The 13687-nt window shown below is 34.1% G+C and overlaps 1 protein-coding gene across 1 annotated transcript; it reads right to left on the bottom strand.

The window, feature by feature from the left end:
- Nucleotides 1-2028: 2028 nt before the first annotated feature.
- LOC127849814 (uncharacterized) lies at nt 2029-2676 on the bottom strand. Its single transcript, XM_052382566.1, has one exon. It carries the CDS (start codon nt 2674-2676, stop codon nt 2029-2031), a length of 648 nt encoding a protein of 215 aa, XP_052238526.1.
- Between the last annotated feature and the right edge of the window lie 11011 nt (nt 2677-13687).

Below are 13687 nucleotides of genomic sequence, written 5' to 3'. Positions count from 1 at the left end.
TTTTGCTCTGAGTATTGTTTTCTCGATACCCATGTGGCTATTGTGAACTGATTGCATCATTTCCTGTCTGACCAGTCCTGGTATAACTATTCTTTGACCTCTTAAAATCAAGTCATCAGCACAGGATAGCTCATCCCTGTGGTTCCAGAATTCTAGAACTGACCTATTACACTGTGGCCTTGTTTCTGGCCATGCGTCTAGGATAGTGGCTTTTAGCGTTAGCATCTGAGGGTCATTTTATTGTTGCTTCGCGTAGAAGTTGAATTCGTCGGTCAGTCACATTAATTGATTGCATAACAGTGTGTACGTGCAAGTCATTGCCTTCTAATTCAAATGAATCTGTGACTGGTTGTCTGGAAAGTAGATCACTTATTGGAAATTCTTTCCCGCTAACGTGTTGTACGTCAAGGTCGTATTTCTGCAATTGTAACATCATTCTTTGCAGACGGGGTGGAGCAACAGAAAGTTACTTTTTCATGATTGCTGATAATGGCTTGTGATCTGAGTGTACTGTCACACGTCTACCGTCACATTCAAGTGTAACTGGTTTCTTGGGGTCAAAAAATGTTAAGACAGGGCTCTGTGTAATAACGTGCTTCATTTTGTTGAATGCGTTCGTCTGTGCGTGATTCCAGATCAATTCCACGTCTTTCTTAAGTAACGATCTCATTGGACTCGTCACTTCAGCTAGGTTTGGTGCAAATATTTGCAGGTAGTTGACCATGCCAAGTAGGGTTTCCAATTCCGTCCTGTTAATGGAATACCTAGCTTTGTGGTCGCTTCTATTTTTGAAGGATCGAGTTTCAGTCCATTTGAGCTGATCACATGACCAAAGAATGTGACTTCTTGAACTGCGATTTTGCATTTATCCGCGTTAAACCGTTCTCCATTTGCTCGTGCTCGCTCGAGACAACGTAGCAAATTTGTGTCATGTTCCTGTCTTGTCTTTCCTGTTACCAACAGATCGTCGACAAGCGCTTTCATGCCCGTCAGTCTATGAAATACTTCGTCAATTTTATTTTGGAACAGGTCTGATGACGCAGAAATTCCAAAAGGAAGTCTCAACCATCTGTAACGACCAAAAACGGTGCTAAATGTCGTCAACAATGAAGATTCTTCGTCTAACTGGATACTCCAGTATGCATGCGTTATGTCTAGTGTACTAAAGTACTTAGCATCAGTCAGTTTTGACGTCACGCCGTCTAGTGTTGGCATTGGGTAGTGTGGTCGTCGTGTGGCGTCATTTAATGCTTTCGGGTCTAGGCAAAATCTCAAATCGCCTGTTTTGGGCTTCTTTACCACTACAATGGAGTTAACCCAGTCAGTAGGTTCGGTGACCTTAGCAATTATGCCATCACGCTATAAGCGTTGGAGCTCATTATGTAACTTATCCTTAAGTGCTTCCGGTACACGTCTAGGGGGGTTAATTACAGGTATGGCATAAGGCTTGATGTGTAATCTGCAAACACCTGGAATGGTTCCTACGCCTTGAAAAATGTCACTGTACTCTTTCAGTCTTTCATGTCTAAAGGGACATTTCTGGGATATTTATCTAAAGCATAGGTCAGTGTGATCAGACCTAGGTCAACAGAAGCTTGGAGGCTCAGTAGAGGGGAAGCATTACCGTCCACAATGTAGCACATTTGTTCGGTAATCTTATCTTTGTATCTCAATGTCAGTTTGACCATCCCTTTCAACGGAAGAGTGTTTCCAGAATATGAGGTTAATCGGCTATCTGGCGCTTCCAACGGGGTTTTGAGATTTAAAGTGCGAAAATGTTTAAGCGGTATAACTACGACTGCACTACCTGTGTCTATTTTGAATTGAATCGGGACACGGGAGGGGCCAACATTTAATTGAACTAATGCACGATCAGGATGAAAAGAAAGCTTGCTTACCATATCAATGTTGCAATCAATATTGTAACCTGCAAGGTCTGTTTCGTAGCATAAGCTGTTTGTTTCTGCACTCAGTTTCTGCACATTTTTTCGACCGGCACACTTTTGCGAAATGATTGTTTTTGCCACATTAGTGACATGTCACTCCCTTCGCTGGGCATTTCGCAGTCTTTGGATGTTTTCTTCCACAAAAGTCACACGATTGTTTGAAATGTTCCCGCGTCTTCACCCTTGCGATGTTTGGTCCTGAACGCCTATCTGGCTGTAGCTGTTGCCGCTGCGGTTGCACGTTACTTCCCGCTCTCCTTGTATGGATACGATGAACGTCCTGTTCAGTCATGGTCCGAAGCTGCTTCTGTGAGTACTCTAAAGACTGTGCAATCTGAATTGCTGTGTCGAGAGTTACTTCTGCTTCGATGTTTATAAGCTTTTCACGAATCTTCGATGAATTCGTGCCAAACACAATACGGTCGCGAATCATGTTGTCCGTGTCGCGAAAGTTGCAGTCTCTTGCTGTCAACCGTAGTCGAGTGACGAATGCGTCGATTGAATCGCCGCCCTGTATTTCGTTGTAGAATTTGTATCTCGCAAATATGGGATTCAGCTTTGGCTGTACGTGAGCTTGAAATCTGGTGTAATACGTGTCCAGTTTCTTTGAATCTTCTTCAGATATGTCACCCCACGTGGAGTGAATATCCCTTCCTTTTTCGCCTGGCCATAGTAATAGGTAGGACAATTTCTCCTCCTCGCGTTTGGCTTTCAGAGGTCCGGAGAACATTAATTCCACGTGTCGTTTGAAAATTAATAAATGTGTTTACATGAAAACGAAAACGTAGTAAAATATTATATGACAAAATTTACACTACTCAAATCTTGCGCAGTTGTAAGTATCCTTTAAATGAAACAAACAACTTCTCCTTTGATATCATAAAATCGCCTTATTTAGTGTAAATATAAGCTGAGTCTAAGATTATTATGAGGCTTATCGTTGCTGGCATTGGGATAATATATTTCAGGCATTGGCTATCTTAAGTCTCTCACATGTGAGTTCTGGTATCAAGAAAACAATCTTTAAGGTCTTTCATATCACCCACCCCTCAAATGGAAGTGCTGGTATGAGGAAAGCATTCGTTAAGGTCTTACCTATCAACCGTTAGTCACAGGTAAGTGATATTACATCACCAAATCGTGATATCGTGATATCGTGATGAAACTGGGGATGCATCTGACAGATCAAATTTATGTATTTATATGCTCTTTCAATACACTCTCCACAATTCATAATTACCACTGTTTATATATTGACGTCACAGCATGGTGCAATCTCAATATGTCCTCACAAATTATGTACATATAAATGTTGATCTTTTGATGAAAATCAATTAACAGTTAAGTGATTTGGCGGTCTACATTAACTTACACATTAATGTTTGTTAGGTTGTATAACCAAACTAGTAACAAACTAGTGACTAACATGTCATGACGATACTGTTTTTGAAGTTTCATTATAGTTTTTTTTATTCAACCTTCTTCAGGTAGTGTTTGCTGTAACGTATAATGCATAATGTTTTATATGGTAAGCTGAAAATTATGCCTGCAGCTTACAAGAAACTGCAGTGATTTATTTAAGAAAAGCATTCAACGTAATAAATGCTATTTAATGCTTTACACATGTTGTCTATGTGTATGATGTCAAAGTATCGTTGGTTATTTAACAACTACCAGAAAGTTACTCATTAATGAACATTTGTCGACCAGTTTTTCAAGACAAATCGACATTTTTAAATAACCTGTTAGGGGGAAAAAACTAGGAAGGTGTTTATTTACCACCATAGTTGAAGTAATTTCCCTTGTTTAGTGTATTTACTGACAAATGTTTGTGCTTAGATGTCTACGATTTATAATATCAGCGTCTGGTATAACAGTATAAAAAGCAACCAAAATCGTTTGTATCAAGTCAAGTTAAACGTCAAAAGGCAGAAGAGTTCAGTTCAAGTTAACGGTTGGTGTTATTTATTGCAAACGTAAATGCTGACGGCGGAACTCGTGTATTTAACATTATACTTTTCGGAAATTACAGTTGGAAAATCGACCATGCAAAACACAAATAACTAAATGGAACGAAAATTAAATTCAACTTTCAAGACGCTCGGTAAAAGTGTGTACAGCTTATGAAAGAAAGCAGTAAAACTTTTCATTAAACGTACGAACTTGTAAACATTGCAATTCCTAAACATAAACAAAGGCACTGTTAATAACCAGTTTTACTTGGAGGACATACTTTAAATGTAAAATACTTCCACAAAAATTACTTTGTTCTTTAAAAGTATTAAATACTAGGTCAAGCAATATTGGTACTGTATTAGATATGTGTATGTCTTTTTTATTGTATATTCTCCATGGTGCCATCTTAACAATTATGGAGACTTAGCTGTTAACCCAGATGGGACAAAAATGTTTAGAATTGCGCCACTCATTCATGCAAACATTTGTAAAATATTTCATTCAAATTAAGCCATTCAATAATTTTATGCATAATGTATAATTTTGGTTATTGCCTATACCAAGAGAGGAAAGCATTTTAGAATTAGCTATTTATGGAAACGAGCAAACAATGAACACATCCCGTAGTCTTATGTGTTAAACAAAACTACTTTTGTCATTTATTTTCCTAACAATATGCACGTATTATTTCCTTCATGATAAAATTACACACATTCATAGCAATACGTTTCAGTAATTTATCTGCTGCGTCTTCAAAACTTATCAGACTGATCGTTGTTGGCATGGAAAATACATACTGCAGGGTTTTGTTTATCATCCGTCGGACACGGGTAAGCGGTGTTACGTCACGTAATCGCGATATCGTGATGAAAATATAAGACTGATTGAATCGAATACAATAAATGTAACCATGTTCAGAAGAAACATTAGTTAACGCAGATTATATACTGGGGATTGCACGCTGTCGGTTCTTGCATGCTATGGTTAATCATAATCAGCGTTTACTGGGCGCTACGAAAGGCTATTTTAGCATGATGAGGTCTATTAGTTACAGTTTAAAACTAAATTAGGTACAGGCAAATGTAATAAAACCACTGTTCATGTGCCGAGAGGTTTTTCAAATAAACGCAGCTCTGATGGTAATTTGTATGTACGTGCAATTTTAACAACTAGCTGTAAGCTTCGTTGTGTGCCGAATGCATGTAAGTTTCAATCCTAATACAATATATTACTGCGTGTTATATTATAATATTTATATTATACAGTCTAATTTGTCGGTTGTTTCATTCATTGAACATTAACTGCACATGTGGTACTTTATCATCACGCTGCTATATTTACGCACTCCTTATCAACTAACCGAATGTTTAAGTAATACTTTAAGTTTTACATCTAGGCTTGCATTCATACAATTCATGCTAATGCAGCTATGATTCTAAAATAAAATGCCCAAAGCTTCGACAAAAATATCCTTCTTATTCCGAATTTCAATTTGTTTTTAAATAATTTGTAATAATTTAGGTAAATATATGTATATTACCACATGAACAACAAGTATTTGAGTGTATTCGCGGAAGCGGACGTGTGCTTCCTTGAAACCGAGAAATCATTTACTTTATTTGAACCTCGATTTGAGACAAACCAGGTTATATGCATTTTCTTAAAGTGTCGTCTAAAATTATCATGTGTAGCTCGCATAGGCTTATCAGGGACGGCACTTATCGCATACGCTTGATGTTTGTTGAGCATAGACTTCATTTGAACAAAAATGGCCATTAAAGAGGACATTGTCGTTCCTGATTAGCGTGTGTGGCCTGCACAGGCTTATCTGAAACGATACTTAAAGCAACTGCGTTAAGTCCTGTTGTTTTCCTAGGAACTGACTCAAATATTGAGATTTACACAATGGTCTTGACGACTTCCAAGCAGGTGTTTATCTCTAGTTTATTATTGGATGTCCAGGCAACAAGTAACTTATTTGTAACGGTGCACAGTGCATTTCACATGACAATAAACTCGAGAATGTATTATTTAAATAAGCATGACTTACCTATTTTGAGTTGATATGAATTATTCAGTTGGCCGCAATCCAGTCCATCATCTGACCCACAATTTCCGGTTCGCGAAGAAAATTGAAAGAGTACATCTGTAAGTTACTTGGATTGAGGTTACGAGTAAGATCACTAGCTTTCAACACTTTGATCCTTACTTATTTGACGCTTACGCCCGTTCCCACCCAACGATGTTTACCAATTCTAACCCAATTTCACGCTCGTTTTTGTTAACTAAATATTATTAGTGTATCTTTAATTATGACAGATGACTAAAATACTTACCCGGTTAATATATATCATACTTAATTCAGGCTATTTGTACATTACAAGGCAACAGATAACTTTAACTGGTCGAACTGGAAACTCGTCATACAAAAAAAATGTAAATAATAAAAAATGTATGCCTGGAAAAAATATGAGGTTAAAGATTGTGAATGAATGCATGCCATGTTTGGACAACGGTAACACATGCATGTAATACCAACTTGTGTTTGTTTGTGATACCATTGTGGTGTCTCCTGACAATCCGATAATTTGGTGGCATTTATATGAGAATATCAGCATGGTTTTAATAGTATAGCTTTCAGATATAAAAATAGAAAGTCAATTCTATAATTATTGATACATGAAGTTGCTCTGTATGGGTCTTTATATACAGCTTTTAGTAACAGTGTCCATAAGAAACGTGCGTTGCACAGTACAATGCAATCATTCGCAAGTATTAATACATCCATTACTGCAGATTTCTTTATTCTGAAACCAGAAAAAGTAGCACGCAATATAACAATTGAAAAATCCGCATGCAATTTTGTCATTGTCCCACTAGGTATGTTCATAGAGTGTTAGGGATGATTGCGCAATAATCTACTGGCAATACCACGCAAAAAAATCCCTATCGCCAATTAACTTGTTGTTGGTTGCTGAAATAAAGGGCGAGTGCATATGTTTCGGAGAAATATCACGATCATTTTATTACGGTACATCCAATTACTTCTTAATATGAGAATATCGCGGCTGTAGCTAGCTAACATAGGTCTTCAAATCACTGCATTGTTATATCAATCAATGGATTGCGAAGTAAATGCGTCCCAACAAAAGAACTAAAAGCCATTCAGACAAACATGAACCTGAATATTGATACGGTTTTAAGATTCCCTTTTCTCAGAATCTTAAAATAAAGTTTACTGGAATCATGACTAATCAACACGGCGGATTGAGCAGGGGATGATGCTTAACTCATACATATTAATCTGCATACATGTTAATATATTACGGAAAACAAAATAAAACGTCTTTCATAAAGAGTAATTTGTAATGTTTTGTTGTATCGTTAAATAATTTCTTCTTGCATCATGTTGTAATCGAATAATTAAATTGTAACCGTGTATTAATTCTAACGAGTTCAACAATTTAATTTTAAGTACATCTATTGCGAAAGTGAAACGTTATGTATATGAAAACATTTGGTTTAACTTATTATAAATGACTACTCGACCGTTCTATACAAAGTTGTGAGAAAAAAAACAATACAAATTTCTCCTTTAATATCATAAAATCATGCTATGTTTTAGTTTATTAAGTGTAAATATCAACCGATTCTTAGATTGTTATCAAGCTTATCGTTCCTGGCAGAGGAGAAACATACTTCAATGTACTGATTATCACCCGTCAGTCACACGTTAGTGTCGGCATGAGGAAAGCATTCATTGAGGTATTGCCTATTACCCGTCACTCACAGGTAACGCGATATTACGTCGCCAAAGCATGATATGTGCCTTGTTCTGAGAAAACTGGACAAAATGCATGTGCGTAAAGTGTCGTCCCAGATTAGCCTGTGAGGTCTGCACAGACTAATTAGGGACGACACTTTCCGCTTAAACCAGATTTTCGGTAAAAAGGAACTTCCTTTAAACGAAAAATACTTTTTTTTGCTACTACTAATGCTTTATATGTTCTTATTTTTTTCGTGAAACTTTCGTTTTTTAGCGCAAAAAGGCTACATGATAGTTTGCTTGATTTTCGCGGAGCCTAAACTTGTGTTTTAATTTTTAATTTATTTTATTTATGTATTTATTATTCATTGTTTTAAATTCAACTTAATAATCCGCCTATATATATACAATGACCTTAACACAAAGTTGTAAACTCCATATCTCGTCAGCTATTGTAGGTTTGGACATTCTTTTTATATGACTGCATTTTGAATGTTTAAAAAAAAAATCTTACCAAAAACAAATTAAAAATTTTTCAGGATGATCTAATGGCTACATGACCGTCATTAATATAGTTTATTTCCCAACAATTTTATTTTGATGCTTTAGAATGTGTTTCACCTTTTTGAGAAAACTTTTAAAACTTTCGCGAAAATGTTTAGCTTGTTTCGTAAAAGTATGATATGGTACTTATCACAAAAAGGTTAATTTAATGCCCAGTAATGCACAAGATAAATTTTATTTAATACTTTTCACACAAAAACAAGATACTTCGCTAGTTTTCTAGAATATTAGATTTTCGAAAAAAAAGTTTTATAATTTTGGTTTGTCGCTAAATGATAATAAAACAAGTTGTATTTATTCAGATCCAGACCTAATCTGAATTTGGTCGCTAAATATATAACAAAAATAAGTGAAATTAAAAAATGTCTAATTTTCATGCACAATCTGGTTACCACATGAAGAAGTTGGTAACAATAATTTTGTGAAAATTGTAGTAATTCGGAATAAAAGTCAGAGAGATGTGTGAAAAGTCCACTATTCCAGAAAATTGTCTGGTTATCTTATTCAGAGGTATGTTACGATAGCAGTCCAATATGTTGCACAAACCTCAATAAGCAATCCAATGATTACACCAATCCATCAATGTATACGTATTAGTTAGAACTATAATACACATTATCCGCGCAATTAACTCGTCAAAATCCTATCACTAAATTATTGATAAAATATTGAGATTTGAACCCTGCTCTGACGTCAAAGCGCATCTGTTTATACTTTAAAGATAACTAATTAACAGTCGAATGAGTGACGTTTACATTACATTACACATTAATGTTGTTTGGTTGAAAAAACAATCACAAACAATAGCATGATGTTAATATTTGGTGAATTGAATGATCATTATTATATTCAATTCGCTGTCCCTTATGATGCATTCTATTTTATGCGGTAAGCTAAAAGTTTTTTCGTCAGCTTCAAAGAATCTATTAACTTCTCTACAGTGGCATCAATACGCGACCGAATGTGTAAGCTGCAATTATTTATTAAACAAGTATAATAAAATGAAGTATACTATTAAATGTTTACCGATGTTGTTCAGGTACTTGATGACTCTCTAGTAACAAACATTCATATTTATTAATCTCATACTTAATTTCTTAAATTTTTATTTTAATCTGTTTAATACGTCAATTTATATTTCATTTAATTTATAGCAACCATCAGGCAGTATCTCATTAGTCGGCGTTTATCGACAATTGTTCATGCTGAACGGATTTTATTAAATATTGTAAAATAACCTGTAATGGGAATTATTTTTGAAGATTTTTCTTTTCCACAATATATATCGTAATGTCCCTTGTTAAATGTAGTTACTGGCACATGTTTGTGCGTCAATGTCTAGGCTATGCAACCGTCTGATATTGCATTATATTATATTGGCAGAAAATATTGGTTTAGACCTAGCATGGCTAAATTTGTAGATCTTATAAAGTCAGAAAATGAGAATATACTTAGAAACTTAGGAACCTATATTCATAAAGCATTTATTATTAGAAATGAGGTAATGTATAGAAATTGACATGGTAAAATTGTTGCACAATGTGTTTCGTGTGATACTGTAAATACATGCTTTCTATGTGTTTCTTTGTACTTGAATTGTATATATTTCATGTTTTCAATGTTTTTCTGCTGAAACTGTTAATATGTCTGATGTACTATGTATGTTCCTTGGTATATTACAGAAACCATACGCAAACTATGTTTACATGATTGTTGGTTACTGTTACATACATTTTGTCATACGGATAATAAATATGATATGAGGCCTTTATGCCGTTTTAATTGTTTTAATTGTTAAGTATACCAGACTATGATAGCGTGCTATTTAGAACTGTAATGTATTGTAGTGAAATACGATTACATTATAACATTTACATGCATTTTTCTATTACGATTAAGAGATAAGACATGTTGCCTTAATACCCTTTGTATTATTAGTAGTTCATGATCGTACAATTAATGTATTATAATGTGTCATTTTAAGTCTAGTTTCCACAATATTTGTCTTACATGTTTCTTTCGGTAAGACAAATATATGAAAAGTGGATATAAATTGTTAAGTACAGATGTTAGTGATAGCAGTTGCCTATGATATCAGTCTTACATTTTCGTTTCGGTAAGACATATATATCTATGGCACTCTTAATGTTAATTCCATAGATGTTAAAATACCATCTGTGATAGATATATAACTCATATATGTTTAATAATTAAACTATATTATAATTTTTGTATTCAAAGGTTTCTTTTACTTGTTTTTCGTAATAGTAAAATTGAACTAAATTTATAAACATATCCGAAGAGGCCTATGTAGAGAAACCATTTAATGCAGGATAAAGTGGTGTAATATGGCATACTTATGTAAATGTGTATGTTATGTCGTTGTTTGTTAAATCGATGCATATGTTTAGAATACAGCCCGAAAATGCTTCCTTTAAACAACATACTACCATGCTTATATAATGATATTTGATAGTACGAAACAAATTAGGATAAATGTATGCTACATTTTAAAAGCCAATTTCTATGTTTCTACATTGTTAATAGAATATCATCCAGTAATCGGATTGAAGAAACCTCTAAGATAAAAACATATTGTATTATATCTTAAAATAGATTGGTTAAATGCTTAGAAAACGTTCCAGAATTATCTTGCATGTATGCTTTTTGAAATATTGTTCTCAAAGCGATCTTCTCCAAATGTTGGAAACATACAACTACAACTTTTGTTAAAATTTTGTATTCTAGTCTACACTGTTCGTCAACACGTGTATTGTATATATGTCCTCGTGGGCTTAAATGCCTTATTGGATTGAAATAAACTGTCTGTCTGTCTGTCTGTCATTATAAAAAAACAAGCACAACCATTTGTATCAAGTTTAAAAGTTCAAAAGGCAGTAGCGTTCAGATCAAACTTAAGATTGGGGTACTTTATTGCAAACATAAAGCTTAATGCTTGACGTCGTGAATTTAAAATTTACTTGTTTGATTTTATCATACATAAAAAATAACATGAAATACATAAGTTATTGCATGAAACGTAAATTAAATTCAAGTGAAGCTAAAATTCAAACTTTGTGCAAACTTTCCTGAGTCAAGTAGGTTAGTTATCTAGGAGTGCTGAGACACACTCCGGATCCTCAGATAATGCGGTTTCATGCGCGGCAGGACCTCCTAAACTTTAAAATATGAACAATTCAAGTTCAGTTGTCATTGAAATTGATTTGAATTACTCTGCAAGTGGTAACATAATTATGACGATTACTAAGACATGCGCTATGATTTAACAGATACCGGTCAAATACATATACGAACATAGATAAACAATTAAAACATATTTTGTCTTAACATATTCTCTTAAAGCTATACTGTAACTTGAATTCATCACGTCACAATGATATGCTTATAATGTTGTAAAAATATATTTATTGTACAAATGTAGAGGAATAACGAAACTCCAAAAACATTTTGATCTGATTAGACTACTTTTATATTCATTTAATTAGATAACGGTACATTATGTATCATAATACGACATTATTATAACAACTGTGCTAGACATTTAGACTTCTGTTTACATTGTTTATTCAACATGTGGCCATTTACATTTGTATTGACATTTTATTTAAGCTATTAACCTACATGGAACAAACTGTTTAGCACTGCTCATTACATACATACAAACATGTGTACACTATTTCTTTCAAGTTAAACCATTCAATCAGTTTATGCCTGATGTTTAATTTTGGTCATGGTTAATACCAAGAGAGCAGAGCATTTTCAATTTAGAAGTCTAATTAAACGAACAAGAAATTAAAACATTTTGAAGTCGTCTGTGTCAAGTTTTTCCTGAACTCTATGCAATTTTCATCATTTATATGAACAAATTCCGCACCATCTTAGCAATATGTTTTTCACTTTGTGTTGCTATCATGTTGGTCTTATCAGACTGATCGCAGTTGGCATGGTGAAAACATACTGTAGGGTCTTGTCTATCACCTGTCACTCATAGGTAAGCGGTATTACGTCACATAATCACGATATCATGATAAACGAATGAGCTTGATTGAAACGAATCCAATTAATGTAGCCACGTTCATAAGAAACATTCGTTAACGAAGATTCCATGCTGTGTATAGTACGCTGTCGGTTCTTGCATGATATCGTTTCTCACCGTCGGCGTTTACATGGTCTTAGAAAGGTTATTTTATTATTTTATCATTCTGAGGTTTCTTAATTCCAGTTTATAATTACACTACCTGTGTACATACAAACGTTATAAAACAACTGTATTTTAACTGAGAGGGTTGCAAAATAAATGAAGCCACGATTGCTATTTATTTCTTCGTGTATTTTAAACAACTGTCTGTGTGCTTTTTGGGTTAAGTTTATGTTAGTTTCAATTTAAATGTAATTTATTTCTGCAAGTTTAAAAAAATGTTTTTACGCAAGTCAAACCTGTAAAACATATAATTAGTTAATTACACATACAGTCTAATGTGTCAGAAATTCAAATCTTTTAAAAGTAACTGTACATACAATTCAAGGCATCATAGTCCTTTATATACATGCACTTATTATCCATTAACTTAATAATAATATGGTAGTTAAAAAATTTACATCCAGGTATTCATGTAATGAACACTATTCTTTTTAAATAAAATATATTCAGCTTAAACAAAAATATCCTAAGAACTCCGAATGACAGAGACATGCTAGACCTCAATATTACTATGTACTACGCTTTTAAGGATACGGCCACAACATTCTTATAATTCATGTAGGGATTTGTCGAAAACATTGTCCTTAGGTTGGCTTTTCTTGATTTGGCTCCCGATAGAATAACGTAAAGAGTTTATAGAAACACGCGTATCTGCTTTGCATTATAGAAATAATACATTTCAATACAAATGCTGATTTAAAGATTTATCAGATGTGCTGAGCAATTAAATGTTTTAAGTGGTATAATAATTTAGGTATATATATATTACTACATGTTATACATTATGTGTACACTATACGTATTTGAGAGCATTCGCCTGTTGTTCATCAGTTTAACCGGAAGATCCTATTCAAAACTGAAATATGGTTGACCGACAGGATTGTTAATTCAATTCAAGTTTGTTGTAAAGCGGTTACCACGACAACGCGTAAAAACAAACCACAACTCTGCATATTCGTTGCATGCTTTCGTTTGGCTCGTCATAATCAGTTCCAGACTTGAAATAAACGCACTGCTAAGTTAAAAAGCAAATATTAAGATTTACACCATGATTTAGACAACTTCTCTGCAGATGCTTATTCCTCGTTGATTACCTGACACCCAAGAAATACTCTACTGTGTTATGGTGCACAGTACGTTTCATATGAGAATAAATTCAATATAATGTCAAATAAATAATCATGAAAACATTTTGCGTTGACACGATTTTTTCATGTGTTTATTGAGTGCATT

This window comes from Dreissena polymorpha, chromosome 11 (assembly GCF_020536995.1).
Source record: "Dreissena polymorpha isolate Duluth1 chromosome 11, UMN_Dpol_1.0, whole genome shotgun sequence".
NCBI lineage: Eukaryota > Metazoa > Mollusca > Bivalvia > Myida > Dreissenidae > Dreissena > Dreissena polymorpha.
This window is presented reverse-complemented; position numbering and strand designations above follow the sequence as displayed.